Raw genomic sequence first — 21,636 nt, forward strand, 5'->3', positions numbered from 1 at the left:
GATCAGATAGAGGACATTAGAGGTTGTGCAAGTGCTGTTACCCTTAGTCTTGTGTGTGAGTTGGGTGCTATGGATGGTGATGGAATTGGATTCAACAATGTGGTGGCTGCAGACGATGCATCTCGAAGTACTATCATATTTGAAAGTACCATGCTGAATGGATGTAGGGTTAGAAGTTGGAAGTGCAACAACAGCACGCACTGCAATGTCCCTCAGGTTGCCTGGGACGTCTGTAGGCAATGATGGGTTTTCAGGGACGGCTCGATGGAGTCTTTCTTTTTTATCTGCTAGAGTGGATCAAGAAACCAGAATATTTTCTTCAGTTAACTTTTGCCTACCTCATTATCCTGTTATAAAACTTAACCATTTGATCTTGTGATCCTATCCTGAAACGGAATATTTTAGACCTTAATCATTTAGAGTAAAGCCCCCAAAAATAACAGAGAAACAGAGGTTCAACAGCTGCCCATAATAGGGAAAAGTCGGTAACTAATCTACCTTACTATTTTGTTATCAAACTTAACCATTTCATCCGTGTGTCTATATGAAACGGAGTATTTTCGACCTTAATCACTTAGTTGATGTAGGCTAAAGCGAAAGAGAAAAAAACATGACACAGAGGTTCAACAGATGTCCATAATACGGAAAAGTAATAACTTGTGAACCATTTACGTGATTTTTATCAACCTGGTATGAGGTCTTGACAGGTATTAACGCCCATCAACTTATATGTCGTTACACATCGTAACTGCGCAATATTGTTAATTAATCACCCACTATATAGCCACTAGGTGGTGTTGTACGATATCTTTGTTCTTTTTAACTGAAGCAGGACTAATTAAAAGAAAATCTACCAACAGTTAGAAAACCAAGTCGGAATGAGTCAGACCTGAACAGCTTGCAGGCGTACCACATAGAATGCAGGAAGTAATCAAAAATTAATAAGTTACTACAATTCAAATTGAGATTAATTCAGTGGAATTTTCTCTGACAACTCATAAAATTATCAAAACGATCTATTTCAGAAAACGGTATTAGGCTTGCTGCTCAAGTTTATGTATGATTTCCATACATTTTGATCCATTTATTTTTCAAAAAGTATACTGGAATACATTAATTGATCCTTAATTTTCATAAAACTCTATGTCTTTATGAGTCATATCTGTTTAATTACAATATCATACATTTTTAAATACTTGTTTTATTAGTTGCGTAGTTCTGTCAACAAAAACACAGTGGCTCTGCCATATATATATATATATATATATATATATATATATATATATATATATATATATATATATATATATATATATATATATATATATATATATATATATATACATATATATATATATATATATATATATATATATATATATATATATACATATATATATATATATATATATATATATATATATATATATATATATATATATATATATATATATATATATATATATATATATATATATATATATATATATAGTGCCTACGTTTCGTTTCATTAATAAGTCACCCCAATTCAGAAAAATATAGCAATATTGCAATAGGTCGCTTTATTAATAACGTGAATGATACTAAATTTGGTCTTCAATTAAAAAGAATGATTTTTTCCCTTTTGTTCCTTTGTAATGTTAGTTGTCAATATGAGAAATAAACTTCAAAACACGTCGAATTCTATACTAAATATTACGATAATGTACGATTGGAATATAAAAAACTGATGGTTATGAAAATACGTAACCTATTTAATTTAGTGATTTATATGAACGGAACCTTGTTAAGCTACATTATGGTGTCACTGACGACACGGACGAAACCACGCCCACTATTCCGAAGCTACGCAATATAAATCTATTTATGGTGACAAGATGACGGCAAACTATTAATATACAAATGGAGATAGGCTTACGAAAGTTTTGACACAAGACAGACGTAACGTTTGCGCAGTTGTAAGGGTTACTGCATTGTAATTAATAAACAGAAAGAAAAATAATGATAGGTTGCTTATTTATAAGGGAGAACACGTTTACGCTTAATCAGATTCAAAATTGATTACGAGGAGGAAGTATCTCTTAGAGGATTTTCTATTGTTCTTTCACAATTTTCAAAAGTAATTCTTGCAAAGTTAAAATAAACAATGGCTCGCCTTGAAGTTTTTCTGTTTCTTGCTTTGGTGGCGGTAGCATCGACGTATCAGGTAAGACGAATTTTATGAATACGGTTTATACACTCTTGGCTCTGAAAAATGAGAATTGATTCATGGAGAATATGTCCACAGTGGTATACCATTCAATGAATCAATACCTTACTTTTCTAATAGTGAAAATTTGTGCAGTTTTAGCTCAGTGTGTATAAATATAAGCCAATATAGTTTCATCGTGTTAAGAGTATGTCGTATATTAAGTCACTTTTTGGATAGAGAATCATATGCCTATTCAATTTCCGAAAGCAAAAATCATTATTATGGAACCACTGAAACAAAGAGTGGATTCTCATTCTTTTAGATTAAGCATATTGAATTGTAAGGTCCCTTTTGCGATTTTGAAAGACAATTCTACTTTCTCTTATGAAATAAATCCCAATGTTATGAATATACCCAATATGAAGTAATAAAATTAACTTCCTTTATATAGATAGACCTATTAAATGACTTTCATTTTCATTGAAACTTCAAAATCCCAGAAGTTTAAAGGGATGGAGAAGTAACGATTTGAATTGAATCGTCTTAGGTTCCGTTTCAGTAAACTTACAATATATCTAAATACGGCCTTCCTTTAATTTTTTTTTTTTTAACTTACCCGTCATTCCAACCCCACCCCAAAGCAGTTATGAGGTAAAGGTATTTACAATGGTGTACAGTAAGAGCGAAACCACCATTTGTGTTACCAGGGGGGGGGGGGGCGGCTAAGATATGCTGTCGTACGGGGTAGAAGTATAAGGGCACGAGTGGGTTCTAGATGCAAAATGCTGCTATATTTTGCACCTCCTGGAGCAATGCTTAAAATTTGTTAATGTAAATGGCGTATACATCATTTATGAAATATCACATATGGTGTATATTTAATTATATTGATAACTTCAATTGAATTTTTCACTCTTGACCAGATCTGTTACCGATATAATCAATAAATGTGTGCGTGTAGATGTTATACTCAGCAATAACGAGGCGTGATTTAATCACGTGCTTGTTTCTCCTCTTAATTTAGTTATGTATAAATTGGTATATCTTAGTAATGCAAATATAATGAAAAGTTTTATCCTAAAAAGTATTATCTACTATATGCTGGTTTGAAGCGGAGTAAGCCATTTTCACAGTTACTTAATGAAACATTTATTAGACATATTGGTAAATATATGCTCCAGATAGAGTTTAACGTTTAACACAGTTATAAGCAAAGGTATAAAAATACTTGGAACACATAACACATAAAACAGAGTTAAAGAAGAACACTTTTGGGTTACAGGGGTGGTGGATTGCGGTAGTTTGAGCGACGAAATCCTGAATACGTCTCTGCTATGTCAATACACATGCTCAAGCCGTCTATAAAGGGACTATATTATGCCCCCACCCCGCCCCCACCCCACCCCCCCATCCACAGAGGTATATACACTTAAACTGCCACAACGTTTCAAACGTTACAACACAGTTTAATCATTTCTCGGGTTTCTGTTTGGAAGACCTTTTCCTAATGATATTAATAACATTGGCAGAACGTATTGCGCTCCAAATGTTGCTGTGACATATCTAGTTAAGCCAGGTATGGTCTTTTGACGATTTCCCGATCATTTTAAGGAATGGTTCTTGTCGCTCCCATTCATAGTTCTTTAAATAAATATCTCTCATACCACGTTAAACAATTATTTGTTGTTTACTACAGCCTAGAGTTCTTATAGGAATGCCTAGCGATCGCAAAGTCCGATGTAAACTTGTCAAAGTCGTTGTCCTTATAAATTGAAACTCATACTGCGCAAGTCAATTTCGATCGTAAAACTGTCTTGTTCATCCTAAAAATGTGTAAATGCCCAATGAGGTAAAATGTTGTATAAGGTTCGATTTTTCATTCAAAAGTGTTCAAACCCTCTCAGCGTTATATACGAATTGACATTGGGTGTAAACTTTACAACTAACATTAAACTGTATATAGAAGGTAAACATTAAGTAAGTGGCTTAATATAGTGGTATCATTTAATCGCTTCTTGGGTTTTCTTTTAAATTTGGAGATTAATACCGTATTTGAATTTCGAAGTAAAATGTTCAAAATTTAAATATTTAGTAGAACCTTTGACAAAGTAAAAGTTTCGCGATAAAAACTTTCGTCACGTAAAGTAAAAAAAAAACTTCGACAAACCATCATATTAAACAACCAATCAAACTAAACTAAACAACATATAACTTAATCTATTTCATGTACGACCCAACTCACCCATTTCTGTTTATTACATATGCATGGGTAATCATGTGGTAGCATGATAGTAATATATCTTCACACTTATCTTTGATTGCCAATTCTCCCCGTAGTTTTCGTTAAGTTTTCATCAAATTTTCTAAAGTAAACATGTCATTGTTATCCTCATACAGTTTTTTTTAGCTATAACCACATTTTGCTCAACATTGAGTTCATTTACCTTGTCCTCATTATAAAGAATCATTGTAATTGAAAAGGAACGAACTTTGTTAACAAGACAAAAAAAGAAGCAAATTAAGTTTTAAATAATTAATTTCATTTTGACTTTCTTGTTTACACTTATTTGACTCGCGTCTGTCTCTTTGATATCAAGATGAAAATAAAAATATAGGATAATGGGATAATAAACCACAATGTCATGTATCCAGGGATTTAACTAGCTCGAGGGGCTTATTAAATTATGTAAAAATTAATTTCATGCACCAGTTGTTACTGGAAACTGCAGTTTTATTAATATTTGTATATAAGGATATTCGCATCTTCAGCCTACTTTCAATAAATTGAATTGTGCCTAACTATCAAGTGTTATATCAAATCATTTATGAAATGGTACTCGAGTGTATAGGCCTATATGTGAATTAATTGAAAGGTCACGTTAGTTCAGGGTGGTACAACTTTGTTTTTCCAATTCTTTTTTAATAGTTCGCAATAGGCTTGGATATAGTCTTATTGAGTTTATATTAGTGCAGACCTTTCTAAAATTTCATTAATAATTATGTTGTGATTAGGTTTGACGTAAAGGGGGTGGGAGCGGGTCGGTGGATAAATTCCTCCTTGGGCCGAATGAAAAGGCCCGGGGTCAATCAGGGGCCCTGGAAAATATGGGGTAAAAGAACTATAAATTCCCATATTCATAATATACTTGAAAATGAAGGATTCTCTATGGGCCCGTTTTCATTATTGCGGCAGCGGCCCGACCTGGCTGTCATGACGTCACTGACTATGATCTTACCGTAATATAGTTCTACTTGTAGAACCTGAAGAGTATTTTATGCGAATTCTGAGTTTTTCTACTGTCGGTACCTATTTTGAGAACGCGCTGTTGTTCTGCAGGCCTACGCTGACTGGCTCTGTAAATAAAACACAGAGAGGAAACAGACATCGGGAAGGGTGGGAGGGGCGGGGTAGGGAGGGGGCTCACCGCAGAGTGCTGGTATACGTTCGGAGCAGGGCTATGTAGGGACTGACAAAACCGTTAACTGAAATTTTACAAAGTCTATATATACTGCTTTGTATTTTGTGGATTAACCGATACTATATGCTGTAAGCTCTTTAATTTACAAAAGATGGAAACATTTCACACTTTGATAGTTCTAATAGTACGGAATATTTTGAAGGGATGTATCGTTGGCTGAAGTCGATTGCTAAATTAGAACAATTTTGGTAATTTTCTGCGTCTTTATGATTAAAACAACATCCTTATAGCATTTTAACAATGGCGAAAATATGTTTTTTTTTCCTTTTGGTGGTCTATTGTGAATGCATCAGGCAACAGCAGCGTGAATGACGTCATCAGGGCAATTCAGCTGTCAATGTTTCTTGTTTATAATAATATTTAACTCACTTCTAATATTTTACTCCCTTCTTTGCCGAAGAACGTAATATTTCTACAAAATAAGTTACATTTCTATTTGCAGAGTATATTGACAACTAAACAAACATTCCAGCTGTATTAGGTTTCAAGGATAAATCCACAAAAAATATATATATAATAGAAAAATAAAGATTTGGAAGAAGATTTGCCGTTTCGATATCACAGACCACAAATTGTGATCCTTTCCTCCTGCATGGTAAAAAGGGGATAGCCAGTAAAAAGATTCAATCAACTATATCTTGAGATTCGAAAGAAAATGAGAAACGATTGAGATACGATTTTCAACTAATAAGTGTGGAACTTTAAGTGAGTATCACATTGTCTGACACTGAATTGAATGTCCCTTTAAAATCACCCTTGATAAATTAACCAAACATATTGAACCCATATAATCCACTTCAATATTTTGTAACTAATATTTAATTATCTTCTCTACAGGCACCAAACTGGAACAACCCTTTATTCGTAAGTTATTCAATTAATTGTAACGAGCTAAGTAAACATTTCCCATACACTCGAGTTACGGTCTTTGTAAAGTGGGTGGGGGATTGGGAGTAAGATTATCCAAAAGTGGCTGTGAAATTTTTAATAATTGAATGAATAATTTATGGAATGAATCATATCTGACGATGAATGATTTAAATTTCAATTATCATAATGTTACTGAAATGTTGGATGTATTTAATCCTCATGTTTATATCGTTAAATGCTGAAATTTTCAAACAAGTTTATCAATTTAGAATAATTCTTCCTCTTCCAGATCTTTCAACAGTACGACTCTAATAGAAACGGAGAATTAGAATGGAACGAGTTGTTTGTAAGTATACGTACGTTATGAAGGTATGTGTTGCTGGGGGGGGGGGGGGCGGGGGCGGGATAATTAGAATGAAACGAGTTGTTTGTAAGTAAAAGTACGTTATGGAGGTGTGTGGGGCGGGGAAGGGGGTCGGAAGAACTAGAATGGAACGAATTGTGTGTAAGTACCAGTACTTTATGAAGGTGTGGGGGCAGAATGTAACGAGTTGTTTGTAAGTAAAAGTACGGTATGAAGGTGTGTGGGTGGGGAGGGGGTGGCGGGAGAATTATAATGGAACGAGTTGTTTGTAAGTAAAAGTACGGTATGAAGGTGTGTGGGTGGGGAGGGGTTGGCGGGAGAATTAAAATGAAACGAGTTGTTTGTAAGTAAAAGTACGGTATGGAGCTGGGGCGGGAGGCAGTGATGGTGGTTGTTTGCAATGAATGGTCACAAAATATTTCTTTATAATGGTGATAAAAAAGCTGCTGTTATCCTATATTCATGAGAAGAAAGCGTACATTGTGTTCAGGTATTTTTTTTGTCATATTGGCGAGACGTGATAGAGACACACATTATTGTATGTTAAGTTTAATAAATCGAGTAACGCTTATGGTAGAAGCTCCGACCATTCGGATTTGCTGTCGTCAGAACATCAAGAAAAAGAAACAAGCGTCCGTTTCATGACATAATATGCCTTTTATTTTCTTCTTTTTTTGCCAATATAAGACCTACTAATATAAATAACATGTTTTTACTCCTTTTCAAACAGGAGATGTTCCACTCATTCGGCAAAGTAAAATCAGTTGTAAGTTAATTCTTTTCCACTTAACATTATTGGAAGTTATAATCGAATACAATATTAACAACGTTGTGTTTGTTAAATTACAGATACATTGTGTTGTAATATAGTATTGAAAAGTGTTGAATTGTGTTGGGTTATAGGGCCTCAAAAATAATTTATGCAACCCGACAACATCCCATGCCACTTGGAGATTTCACCGATTTAATGTTTCTTCACACACAAGGCTGACGACTTGATCAAGTCTAAATATGACATCATCGAGCCATATGGACTTCATTTTTTTAACTTTTCGATACTAATTTTGTCATTTTTTATTTGCTGTAATGAACTGTCATGGAATGTAACTTTCAAATACAATTGAAATATTGAAGCTCTTAACTTTACCTATAGGTAACATTATACTGTTGATATTAATTTCGATGTTAACAATCGGTTAATACTCTACCTATTAATAGAAAGCAAAAGGTTGGTACTTTATCATAGCAGATTTACAAAATGACATCCTCCACATACGACTTTTAAAAGTAGGTTATCTCCCAAGAGGAACACATTTTGTTCTTTTCTGTTAACACTGTAAACACTGTTAACAATTTAAACATTGTCAACATTGTCAACACTGTTAACACTGTTAACACTGTTAACAGTGTTGACAGTGTTAACAGTGTTAATATAGTATATAATTATGTCTACCTTGAAAATATGAAAAGAAAACAAAAAGTAAGTGAAAAGATGTTTGTTTCTCTTAACTTTATGTGATATAATAATTCCCAAAGCGGAACACGATTGATCTCTATCATTTAAGCTATTCATATGATGATTGGGGTTGGGTCTTATTTAGGAAGCTGCATTATATATCCCTCTGATTTGCACGCTTAATAGATTCTTTGACTTGTCTTATATCTGTAGTAGTAGTGTAGTAGAACTAATCCCCTTCATAAATCCTTTTCATATGTTCTATATAAACATATATTTACATATTTATATACTACACCTGCGTCGAACCAAGAAGTGTGTCCCATGTTGTTACCTTGCAGATGTAATTTTGTCGATGTGTCTTAATCTTGTAATGCTTAATCAACTTTTCCTCACCGTTTTTGTTTTTTTGAATACTTCCCAATTTTTCTCTCCTGCTAGAGGCGACGGCGAAAATTTGTAAAAGCTCTCACTAAGATGGTACCACATCCATTTTTTTTTGTTTATTTATATTTTGTCTCATTGAATGACATCACATTAATGCTTGGCTAATTTATGAACGTATCCCTCAACTCTTTTTTTAAATTTTTTTTATTATTATTTAATATTTCCTCTTCATCTGTTTGTTTAATTCCTTTGGATTTGCATTTTGCATACTTTCATTTTGCTGTCTGACTCTGCAACAACAATGTTTCATTTTTGCTGTTTGCAATACACATCTTGCACATTTTTCATGCAAAACTACAAAATATGAATACAAAGCTTATTCTCCGACACATGCCATTAAATACATGTACTAATTACACCCGTCAAACAATGGTCGGGTATAAAGCATCCTCCCATGCAACAGGCATGGTCATAGCTTCTCACAGATTAAAATTTAATAAACAAAGTGAGAGAGATTATTGTTCTTACTGGCAAAATTGACCAGTTTTGATGCCATCCAAATAAATGAAAAGAACTATTATAGTTAGTTATGAACCTAATTCTAAAACGTACCGGTATCATATGCGACGAACAAGTTTTAAAAAGACACTTTGTATAGTCAAGTCATATCTGTCTGATTTGTCATGCAAATGACTTACATTTCATATTTCTGTCAAACCTTGCCTGCTATATTAACCTTTACCTTCTACGCTTTGCGGCAGGCTTTCATGGAGGGGTTGGAAATCTGACTTTTGTAGTCAAGAATGTGCATGACTTCCGCATCTTAACATTCAGCTCGATCACTGCATCCATGCATAATCTTACTTTACTCAAGTAACTGACAAAAGCAGCGTGAGCAATGAGACGATGGATTAAGGATGGGATGTTGAGGGACTGGGGGTGGGGGGGGGGGCTGGTGTTAGCCTGTTATGGGCTATTCTTAATCGATGGCGTATATTCACAGCTGGACAGAACCCATGCGTCACCTTGAACCGTAATGCAATCCTTTTAGTACTATCTATTAGCAATGATAAAATCAGGTCATGCATGGGCTGAGTATGGAGTGATCTTATCACCCATGGGCTTAAGTTGCTTGAAATTCCCGAGTCAGTTGGCCATGGCTTGTGACTTCATCATAAACATTTTGAGATCTCTGTTACCTCCCTCAACAGTAAGAAAGGTTGTTCACAAATTCGTCATACCTTTTACAAATCGCTAAAGACATAGAGCGAATATTCCCATAATGAGAAAAATGACTGCTTGAGTCCTAAACTGCTTAATGACCAAACCATTCGGGAAACTCATACCTTCCAACTAGTCTTAAATCTTAAATTTCTTTTAATAATTGGCATGTGATTGATTTCTTCTTATTAATGGACTGGAGTCTTATTATTTTAATACTTTGAGGTCTTATTTACGGGATAGAGGACAGGATATCCATAGTTTACAAAACCAACAGAAATCCTTTTGTGACAATTACGTGTGCATAATATGTGTTATCGAGTATAGTTTTTGAACATGCAGATATTACGTAATAATTCTGGTCTTGGCAAATGAGTTCTTGCAAATGGAGACGGGACATTCATTTTCGAGATGTTTGTATCATTTTTTCCCTCAGATGATGACTTATGACAGAGACAGGAGTGGAACACTGAACCGATTCGAATTTTCAAAGGTACCGTTAGTACAAGACAACTAGCGGAATTAAATATACGTAGAATGTAAAAATATACAAGTAATGTCAGTACAAAGATATACACCACAAACTATGATATATGACTCTGTCCTGTGCAGCTATTGCACATATGGCGTTCAATGTTTTATATAGTGTAAAAGACGATTTATTTGTCAAACCTACTTTAATTGAAAGAAAAGCACAATTGGATTTTACTGAGATATGACTGGTTTATCTTTGCCCATCCCTACACATCTGCTTGGGTACAGCTACTCCGTGATATCATTATCATATATACCCCTATCGGAAACGTGAACCTGGTGAAATCAACCGAAAATCCCTTCTTCTGTCTAGCATGGTAACACCGACCCAGTTCTTAAGACTCCTTTAGCTGCACTGCTACTTTGACGAGAGATCAGATTTGGTTATTATACGTATCATATACTGTATGTACGATAATTAGGTATGGTTAGACAATGAGAAAAACATGATTATGTTTTGAACAAAGCGATTGAACATATTGAGAACAACATGATTATAGTTTTGAACAAAGCGATTGTACATATTGATTATAATCAACTATTGTGCAATTTAAAAACAAATTATTCCGAGTTGTTGTACCGGCTACCCTATCCGTCTTTTTGACATGCTCTCTATTTCTTCTCTCTTCATTGACGATTATATGAAACGAAAGCTACAAGGTTAATACATTATAACGCAAGAAATTACATTTCTGCATCAATAAATTTCACCCAATCATATTGCTTTGAATTTATTTATAAACTGAATTGTGATAGTAAGAAAACAAAAACAAATGAACGGTAGATTAACCAATGTCATTTCGTTCATTCTGATGATTGATTCTTAAATTAATTTCACTCACTGCAGGTGCAAAGAAATGTGTTTTCAAGTGATAAATGAAACAGTTTGATCGACAATGAACTGAATTAATTGAAAAATAGTGAGTGATGGGGTGAATCAGACTTTTCTAAATAAACTGTCAAACTCTTCACATGTTCATTAATGTTGAAAATATTTGATGATCATCTGAATTGAACACTATATTTGATATAGTCAAGTTAGTATAAGATCGCACTCGACGGTACCACGACAACGCTGCATATGTCGTGCATTATTTGTGAAAGATTGACTCAAAATCCCATGTGGATTATTACTTAATGATATCAAGTTAAAAAAATAAAGAAATATTTTTGGGTATTTGCCTTACTCTGGAAAAAAATGCTATCCAACTTGAAGCCTTTCTTTATTTTAATCCTTAAAGTCGGTTCTCGGAAGAAATACTGTAAACTAAACCGTGTTAAATGCAATGGAAAATTGCTTTGAAAACAGTCTTTATTGCAAGGAAGGACACGTGGAAGTTGTGAAACTGTGACCAAAAAGCAATTTATTTCTAATCCTTGACCTTATAAATAGTAATGGTTCTTGCAACCATTTGGCTCTGTGATGTGTCCCGTGATCTATCGGAGCGCCACTATGACGCCCAGGCAACAAACAATAACCTAAAATGTTACAAATGTGGTCTCCAGACACACATAAATAAAATATCACGTAGGATTAGCACCGATCATTACCTATAATTCCCCAGAAAACTGTCGACGCCAGCTGGAGTAGACTTTCTCTGAAAAATACTGTTAAATTTGAATTAAATGTTCCTTTTGCTTTTTATTTGAAAGTGTTGGCGGTTGCTATGGAATGATTGTTTTATTGCTCTCATTTAGATTGTTATTATGTATTTATTCTTATTTCTGTGGTGGGAGGGGTGGAGTTTGGTCTGTAATTTCCTCGAAGAACGTGTTTGTACGTTGGCACCCTAGTATGACGTAACTATCTCATTTCGTCGAAGGTTTCATTAGGTAAATAAATGTTGACGCAGTTTTATATTGTAATTGTGTCTTCGTCAGTCTTAGATATGTATGACTTTGTCCAAACATAGAATATGGAGTTAGTCATATTAAGTTTAATAATCTTGTCTTATTGTTATTGCTCATTGGTAGGCTTTTCCCGTTTATCAAGATGGTAACATAATGGAAATGTTTGGTTAGAGACCGGAAGACTGGGTGAGACACATCCACATCAGACAGCTGAAAGACAAAGACCAAACAACCGGGACAGACCACTGACGTCATCATTACGTCACCTTGGTCTATACGTGATAGGAAACCAGATACCAAACATGAACGGACATATACGAGAAAACTTCGTTACCAGCTGTCGGTTGTGATAAGGAGGTTACAAGTGACTTGAGTAAAAACGTATCATCGTGCGCTGGAATCTTCTGCGCACACTACAAACGGACAGAAAGATACGACTTCAGACGCTACGGACAGAAGGACGAAACAGACAGACAGAAACACTAACAGATGGACGGACATTATCGACGAACGGACACTACAGACAGACAGTAAACTGGAGACAGATGATTTTTGGCACGGATGATATTGGGGGGGGGGGGGATGAGAAAGGGGCGTTTCTGTCGATCAGTTGAATTAATGTTCGTCTCGTTATATGGTAATGGGGCGGGAGGGGCGGGGGCGACTAGCCAAATCGCGGAGGGTAGGAGCAGATTCATCACTGCATCTATGCTTACTTCACTGAGATGGACGGACTACAAAGCCATTCAGTTACCACCCGACCAGAACGGATATTTACAATGGATGAAAAAACGAAACTGCAAGCTGGCAAATTTCGAGTTTGCAGAAGGGAGATTTGTCTCAAGCATTCTTCATTTCGGATTCACTTATTGAATTTAAAGATTGATAATGAGGCAATTTGTATAAATTTGGACTAAATGAAGAAAAGACAAATGACAGAAGTTTCTTTTCGTGATTAAAGAGCCTGCGATTGACTGACTGGATTAAACTTAAACTCAGAAGCGAACCATTGAAGACTGTACTTTACCTGAGAGTTATTTCTTTAAGTTACTGCCAGGTTATGGGAGTATTCTAAATAGTTACATAAGACGTCTTACAGAATTATCATGAGTCACTTCATAGTCGAGTCTTTGCAAATGGTATATCCGACTGGTCTAATCATATTCGAATCATCGGTTTTGCTTCTATTGGAAGAAATGTTGACGAACTTGTTCCAGTGACTTCGCTTTTGTGATTCATAACTCGGGTCATGACTCGTTACAGCACTAGGTAATAATAGTCATGACTTGTTACAGTACTATATACTAAGAGAGTCATGACCCGATACACTACTATGTACTAATAGTCATAACTCGTTACAGCACTAGGTAATAATATAGCCACGACCTGTGAGGGTAAGTGGTCCACCTGTTGCATAAATGGATACAGAGTGCATCTGTGACGTCACAACCATGTTTGCACTGTTGTAAATTCTGGGGTCTTTTATCACTTTCTCGCAACCTGTAAACCAGTTATAATGTGCTTTGCTGAAGTCTTTTATAATTGTATTTTGCGGGTTACCAATCACAAATATATGTAAAAAAGTTCTGGACTATTCTTGTAACGTCACCAACCAATATATATGTACACTCATATTATCATCACATCACGAGTATGAAATTGTATGGTGGAGCATCTATAGTTTACAGATATTACCGATAAACAAGATGAAATACTCTGATCTATTTTGCAACTTGATGGGGAACAGGAGAAAGGAATCTGTAAGACATCCGATATAGATGGATTTTGTTTTCTGTACCGATGTGATGAACACTATTTTCCCTCCATCTGTCCATTTCTTCATTGTTGTAAGTTATATGATATTCTTATGTGTTGTTCGTTACATACATGATCATTTCTGTATTAAAATGTGCTGATAAACATATCCGTTTTGAACTTGCTGTTTTCTTTGTTGCTTTAATCTTCTTTCTTTTTCTTTTTCGCTTTCTTTCGACAATGTCATTCCTATTCCCTTCCTTCGTAAAACAAAACGAGAAGCATTTAATGACTGCTTTCTATCACAATGTCCAGCATTTAAGTATGTTAGAATACTATCATTGTCCTGGGATGAATCTCCCCCCCCTCCCCTCCCCAAGGATTGATGAGGAAGGGTGACAGGAGCGTGGGGATGGCGGTGGGGATGAACTGGTTTGTATAGTTAAAGCAAAGATATCCAAAAATGAGCATTTGTATTTTCAATGACTCTTATAATGATTATTGTCTTCAACATAAGGCAAAACATATGTAATTGAAGGTGTAAAGTTCACACACAATCAGAGGTATAATACTCCGTTAAAATATACGAATATATGAGTAGTAGAGACAATACCATATTCATGTTGATGGATACCATCACACAAGCTTGTACATGTAGTTTGTACCTCACCCCATCTGGATCCATTCATGTTTTTCATTTGTTGCACGACAAGGCTGTTGGGTATGAAATAGATGTCAACAAAATGAGCTCACTCCCCATCCCCACCCCCCCCATCCCCTGTGAGAAACCTCTTCCGACGAGGCATTAACAAAATTTCATCAAAAGTCTGTTAAATCCAGTCTGTTAGGCTAGTGCTGTTATCAAGTATTGCTCTTGTATTTGAAGCTCTTATTCAAGTACAGTTTACATATCACAAGGAATATGATGAGACACTTCAAAATGAACCGAGCAACAACATAACGTGATCAGCTTAACAACAGAAAATGAACTAACCAACACACTGTCCATCAGAAGTGAAACCATGAAAATGGACCGAAAATAAGAGCAGCTTTTCTCTTACAATAATTTAGAAGGCACTAAAATTACCAGAAATAGCACTTGACAAGAAATAATATACATAAATATAATATAATATATATATATATGTATATATATATATATATGCATACATACATATATAACATACATATATATATGTATATGTATATATATATATATATATATATACATATATTTGTTGAATGACTGTTGAATGACTTTAATTTACAATAACAAATACTGTACTTGCAGCAGCTGCGAATTTACTAAAGAATGTAACATCCTGGTACTTATGTATACAATCAGTATTTATCTTTATTTTAATAAGTTTGGTAATTTATTCAAAATAGTATCGACTGATAGAAAAATTTACACTTCAAAAAATAAAGAAATTGTGTAGTACTATGGCACCTATCCTCATTGACAACGAATGCATCTTTACTGATATCTCATGAATATTTATGAGCTTTTCTCCCTTGAATTAGTTCCACCTACAAGAGCTATTAACGACATTAACATTTCACAACCAGACTATTGGTAGAATTACAATAAAATGCAAGGAAAGAGTTTTTCAAATTATTACAAAATGTAACAGAAAGAACTGATTAATATTCAAGAACAGAAACATCTTTCTCCATATATTTAACATATTATTTAATATTAATCTGAATAAACCAAGTATCTTGAAACACCCAGGAGATTCAGAATAATATAAAGTGCTCCATCGTTTTGGGACAATCACACAACAACAAGTCATCAAATTATTGACCAACATTATCCATTAGCAAAGTATCAATTTTTGACCAAAATAGTTTGTTATGAAAGCTGATGGATCCAAGGATTTAGACAAAGAAAGCCTCTTCCAAAATAAATAGAAAGAATACCTTTATTGCACTTAAAGTCATGTTTAATAAATGCTTACAATGCCCTATACAACAGCAGTGTCAAGTCAACACCAGACTAATACATATCATGTTAATCAAAATGAACAAGTGTTAGTTAAATCTTGCTGTGCTTGCAGTGTTTGTAAGTCTTCCCTTCCACAATATGACTTGAACATAGGATAAATTAGTAGCTTTATATGATAAGATACGATAGTATAGTTTGTATATCAACAAATACAATCTTACTTTGATCTTAATAAACACAGATGGATTGATTCGTAGACAAATCTACAAATTTGAAGTGGTGTCTGTAGTCCATAGGTGTAGGAGGGGGTGGGGTTGGGTTACCCCCCCCACCCCAAATAAGGTTTCCCTCCCTTAAAACAGAAGAGTTTTGACTATATCCTATTATCTTAGTTTGTGTATTATTAGAGTCATCACATATGTTTTGTTAGGGAAAAAAAGATGATTTATCCTCATAAGATAATTTTTTATTTAAACTGTAGTACAGGCCAAGTTACCATCCATTATCGAATAGTAAAACCTAAGGCTATAGTCCAAAGTCTTGTTTAGTACTGACAAACATATGCATGTTTGTAAATCACAACTGCAATAACACACTTTTTGAACAGATACACCTGTAATGTTTTCACAGTAAATGTACCTCATTTGCATATAAGGTTTGGGCCAAATACTTAATCGTTCAAGAGCTGATTTTGAGATTGTAACCTGACTGCAAATTGCCTATTAATATGTTTTTCAATGATACAAGTTTATAGCAATTATTATGGAACAGAACACAAATCTCACTTTTATAACAGAGACATTAACCAGCAGATGGAACACTAGAAAAATGTTAAATTCAGGACAAAAATTAAGAAAATATCTTGAAGAAAAGTTTTTCCATAACTGGTATAGTACCAAGCTGATGTTATGTTTAAATCATTACTTGGTGTAACAAGCTGCAAGATACCAATTTACTTTTGACAAGCAATGCATCAATTTTTAATATTGATTAGTTATAATGCAGTTCTACCAGAACATCACATGAGTCATGAATTCCTTTACATGAATGTATACCTTATTACTATACACTGAGTGTTCTGTGACATGATAAATAATGTCAAAACATCCCTCCATGAGACTAGCAGTCAACAGGTTTTGTTGAAGTAGGACAGGTTGCATTAAACATCCTTATCAAAGCATAGCTTTCGCATCCCTCAATTTCCGCAAAGCAATTTTCGCCTCATTACATCTTGTCATCTCTTCTTCATCCTTACGTCCGACTACTAATTATTCACGGCTCAATGATCCGTATCCCGCGGAAAATGTTATAAGGAAGAAACAAATCTGTCATTGTATAAGAATTAAGATATCTTCATCTGGATATTAAATCACATGTCTTAGTAATGTTTCATCATGGAATATGTATCAGTCATGAAACAATGACAACATACTACATCTAATAGTACAGTTGTAAGTACAAGTCCAGTACCTGTACTAAAGCTTAGAGCCTTATACTCATAGTTGTACCCATACTGAAGGCAATTATGTCTTTTTGTGTTCATACTGTTCCATTCCATATGCTACCCACAAAACATGAAAACAATAGGAGACTCAAAGAGTGGGGGGGAGGGCGGATGATATTCTGGTTTAACCATGAAGAGCAGTCGTTTACATCCATCCTGTCAAGACTAACCTTCCCTCTAGATTTATCCGTCCTTCTTCAAGAATTAATTTCCGGCATGGCACAAATACTGAACACAGATTAAACTGATAGTCAAGCTGGCCGAACACTGCCCCAACTCAACTCAGCTATAGGATTTGACAGTCTGTGTAGACTTACAACCCACCCCCACACACACACTGAATAATTGATGGGCACACAAATGCTAAACTATTTTCCTGTGATTAATAACACTTTTTGAAACTTGTAAGTTTTAGTCATGGACCACCACACACTGAATTAACTGCCGGTCTGGAATTAAAAACTAAATGTTGAGTTTTCCCTGACTGAAGCTGATATGAGTTCCAGCTGGCAATATCTCAATCAGTCATAGCAATAAGCACATTTCACAAATGTCGATGTTAACACGGTGGAGTCCGGTCACCTAATGTCCACTCTGGTCAGTACTGCTGGCTGTAGTAGCACTGTGTTTCCCAGACAGTAAGGCTTAACTCTATGGCAGAAACCAACAATAAGCAATTCAAATTTAAACAAACCTCAAAGTTATTATACCATTTATACAAGTTTAGAATAAATATCAATACTGTTTCAAGTTACTTATATTAAATAGTTTAAATTTCTTAGCAGTGTATATTCTTTGTAGTATAAAGTAATATAATCAAATAAAATAAGGCAACCTGTGGAGACAAGCAATCATGTAAGGGAAGCAAGTACGTTAATATTTCAATTTTAAGTAGCTTTTACAAAGGCTGGTATTAGATTGAGTCAAGGCATTTTGTTTAAAACGAAACAATGAAATCATATAACAGAAAGACATAAGTATTAGAAGTTGCACAGACTTCAAAGAGAGTTTCAACACCAAAACTGAAACATGGTGAAGGAAAAACAAAACCCTTAAGAACAAACATTATTAATTCTAATGATCTTTTTTATAATTGCATAACCAATGAATCTTTCATTTGATGAAATATCTCAAGGATTTTAATACGCATTCTTGTCTTTCTTATAAATCAAAACTCCTCTGCAATATGCTGAAAAATGCCACAAACCAGATCCAGAGGTACAAATTTACATTAGCCAATTAGACAAGGATATTTTCATCAGGATGAGGTATGGATTTAAATACCAATCATACATGAATGATCTATATACTTCAGGCTATTTAAAGGTCAATTGCCAGTGAATTTTGCCTTTTGTCAGTAGAATAAGAAGGCACTGGCAATTTTCTGTCAGCAGATATTGGGAACTTAACTGCTTGGTAAGTGGATTCCACAACCGGCGGTTGAAGAAATCAATTTTCATACCTAAGGTAAGCCCTGTGTTAATGCTTTATATCAGCAAATATAATCCGGCTGCTCTCCGATGCCTGTACAGTAACTGATGTTTGTTATAATTCAGAAAAACGGCAGTGAAAACTTTATTTTCGATAGAAGATGTCATTTGTAGGCAATGGCATTTTCTAGCATGTGGCTAAAACTTGTTAAAATTCTAGGCCTATCAGATTATCATAATGTGCGGAACCACAGCCATGATAAAGTGACAGACATGATAAAGTGTGGAATCACATTTCCATCCAAGATGGGATGAGAATGAACATTACCTACTCATGACGATGAACTGGGAACTTGCATCACCAAATCGGTTGTGATGCGAATTTTCATTATCAGACCCCACACTGTACGTACCCGGTACAAACACTTGTAATGACAAACCACCTCTGCGCCATGGATTTAATCGTTTTGTCCATTAACAAAGAAGCATGTTTGCATTTTCACTTGAGTATTACAATCTGATCTACCATTTATATCTTCACCGTGTAATTATCACCATAATTTGAAAACTTCAGAACTACACCGGAATATAACTACTATAACTGCTATAACTATTTTGTGGTTTTCATATATATTAAAAGGGAACTTTATATAATTAAGTTTAGATTGATTACATAAATCCCTGAAGGTCCTAACTGAAGCATGCAGTGAAGTCGTCAAACAGTGTACTAATTGTGTCAAAAGATATTATCACACTAAGTGGTCCTCTGTTAAATTCGAAGATTGCTTTCTGAGTTTTATTCCTTGACATTGGTGATCAAAATTCATATTAATTTGCAGACATTCTCAAGGTCTAAATCAAATGGCATTTCTTTGTTTCCGATCTGAGACAATAATATTAGGGAAGCTTGACATGAAGAAAATTTTTAAAATACACCATCATATGACTGTCAGCTTCACAGGATCATGAATAAATGTAAAAGCATTACACTGAATAATATCGAATCAAATTAACATCCTACTTTAACTGTTGCTGTGACGTAAGTTCCCTAAGATGGCTTTAACAGACTACAAAACACCAATAAATATACCAGGTAGTATCAAACTTTTGTTTGGGAAACTTGTGTTCCCTACCTTTGTTTACACTGAACTGGTTCTTTTAACAATATATTTCGCATTTTTCACCACAGTCGGTTTTTTCGGAGAAAGTTATCGCCCGTTCTGTGGTTCTTCTTCTTCTTTGTGGTGTCTTGCATCTTCGGCAGCAGACGGAATCTGCAGGGAACCTTGTACGATGGACACCGTTTCACGTTCATCTTGCTGTACGAGAGGTTAGGTGGACGATGATGATGATGATGATGCGTTGTCAATGGGGATAGGTGCACGCCATGTCAGCTCGGGGTGGAGTAACCAGAACTGTAACGAGATGCGGAATGTTGCGGAGGCGGATGAGGCTTCATCCTGGAGGCGGACATCATGGACGGGATGACTCCACTTGAAGAGAGGGATCGACCTTTGATGACCTTGCGTCTGATTTTAGGAAGAGGGTTAGCCGAAGAGCTGTTGAGAGAGAGAGAAAGAGGAAACTGTTTGATACAAAGTTACGACTAGATTGAAGATTATCTGTCTGTCAATTGTAGGGGCAAAGGTTTGCAAGATACTCATGAAGAAACATGAAAATTAAAGAAAGAGTATACTTATTATACATAGAATATTAAGAACAGATCTTTTTATTCTCTCATAGATTTAGATTAGTTCTCCATTACAACTTCCATATTAACCAAGAATACCTCAAAGATTGAAACTATTCTGCTTGAAAGTAATTTTAGGCAATGACACTGCAAAAACCTAACTCTGAAACAAATTATTAAGTTTGGTTTTGTTAATAATAATAATAATTTAAAAAAAAAGGGGTTTTTGTCACAACATCCACACTTCAAACCTGAAGCCTTCGGGCATTTGTTCCTTAGAAGAAATTAAGGAGCTAATATTATTCCAAATCCTGCAAGCAATTTCACAACTAATTTCACAACTAATTTACAGTGTCATTCTACTTTACCTATTACTCTGTGAATTTTTTTTTTTGTATGAACTAGTAAGACTAACCAAATGTCATCAATAAAATATGAGAGGGGAATTGTCAAAGAGCGTTGTGGAATACCATTAACATTAAACCAATTTAAGTCTTACAATGGGACAAGTTGCCTTAACTTCAGTAGATGGAATATTAATTGACTTTAACCTCAGCTTGGCTAGTCTACAATTTTGTTGTGAACAACACTCTGAATGCTTCCTCTTAACATTTCACATAATGTAACAATACCAAACAGCTGCCTGTAATGCCAAGTGCATACAACACATTGTACTTCAATATAACAATCCTATCATGTATTTCTGTTCTGGTGATCAATGTCGACTGATATCTACCTCTTCTTCAAGGATGGATGAGTGGGCGTCGCTATACTGGAGGAGGGCGCACTTGAGGTCCTAAAGTCTCTGGCTACCACCACACTCGACACCGGCGTCCACTGCAATGTAAACAAACCCAGGTAATGTAAAACAAATTGAGGATGACAAGACTTATAGGAACTTGAACTGATCACAAGAATATCACCCGATCACAAGAATATCACCCGATCACAAGAAT

At 34.9% G+C, this 21,636-nt stretch overlaps 2 protein-coding genes across 5 annotated transcripts in view; one reads left to right on the top strand and one right to left on the bottom strand.

Moving 5' to 3' along the window:
- The first annotated feature begins 1,905 nt into the window (after positions 1–1,905).
- Positions 1,906–14,277, top strand: LOC139958919 (uncharacterized). Of its 3 annotated transcripts, XR_011789900.1 has the most exons (8): positions 1,906–2,206; positions 6,508–6,534; positions 6,830–6,886; positions 7,635–7,670; positions 8,802–8,840; positions 10,405–10,461; positions 12,477–13,622; positions 13,721–14,277. XR_011789900.1 is itself a non-coding variant. In XM_071956364.1 (7 exons), the coding sequence occupies exons 1-7, from the start codon at positions 2,147–2,149 to the stop codon at positions 12,522–12,524; spliced, it is 324 nt and encodes a 107-aa protein (XP_071812465.1). In that variant the 5' UTR covers positions 1,906–2,146; the 3' UTR covers positions 12,525–14,277. The 3 variants fall into 3 exon arrangements, 2 of the variants coding, with proteins under 2 accessions (XP_071812465.1, XP_071812467.1); XM_071956364.1 differs by having other exon boundaries at positions 12,477–14,277; XM_071956366.1 differs by lacking the exon at positions 8,802–8,840 and having other exon boundaries at positions 1,911–2,206; positions 12,477–14,277.
- A 1,445-nt stretch (positions 14,278–15,722) lies between these two features.
- Positions 15,723–21,636, bottom strand: part of LOC139958901 (tubulin monoglutamylase TTLL4-like) — a 47,727-nt gene continuing 41,813 nt past the window's right edge. For both annotated transcript variants that reach the window (XM_071956337.1, XM_071956336.1), the window contains exons 16-17: positions 21,417–21,517; positions 15,723–20,549 (exon numbers count right to left, since the gene is read on the bottom strand). In XM_071956337.1, the coding sequence (XP_071812438.1) occupies positions 20,381–20,549; positions 21,417–21,517 (270 nt within the window). In that variant the 3' untranslated portion in view covers positions 15,723–20,380. The remainder of the gene's footprint in view (positions 20,550–21,416; positions 21,518–21,636) is intronic.

Source organism: Apostichopus japonicus, chromosome 18, assembly GCF_037975245.1.
Source record: "Apostichopus japonicus isolate 1M-3 chromosome 18, ASM3797524v1, whole genome shotgun sequence".
NCBI lineage: Eukaryota > Metazoa > Echinodermata > Holothuroidea > Aspidochirotida > Stichopodidae > Apostichopus > Apostichopus japonicus.

Excerpts from the sequence above, each read along its gene's own strand:
- LOC139958919 (XM_071956364.1), top strand. The coding sequence starts at position 2,147 with ATGGCTCGCCTTGAAGTTTTTCTGTTTCTTGCTTTGGTGGCGGTAGCA. Across the intron at positions 6,535-6,829 it reads ACTGGAACAACCCTTTATTC|ATCTTTCAACAGTACGACTC; the intron begins GTAAGTTATTCA and ends TTCCTCTTCCAG. Across the intron at positions 6,887-7,634 it reads TAGAATGGAACGAGTTGTTT|GAGATGTTCCACTCATTCGG; the intron begins GTAAGTATACGT and ends CTTTTCAAACAG.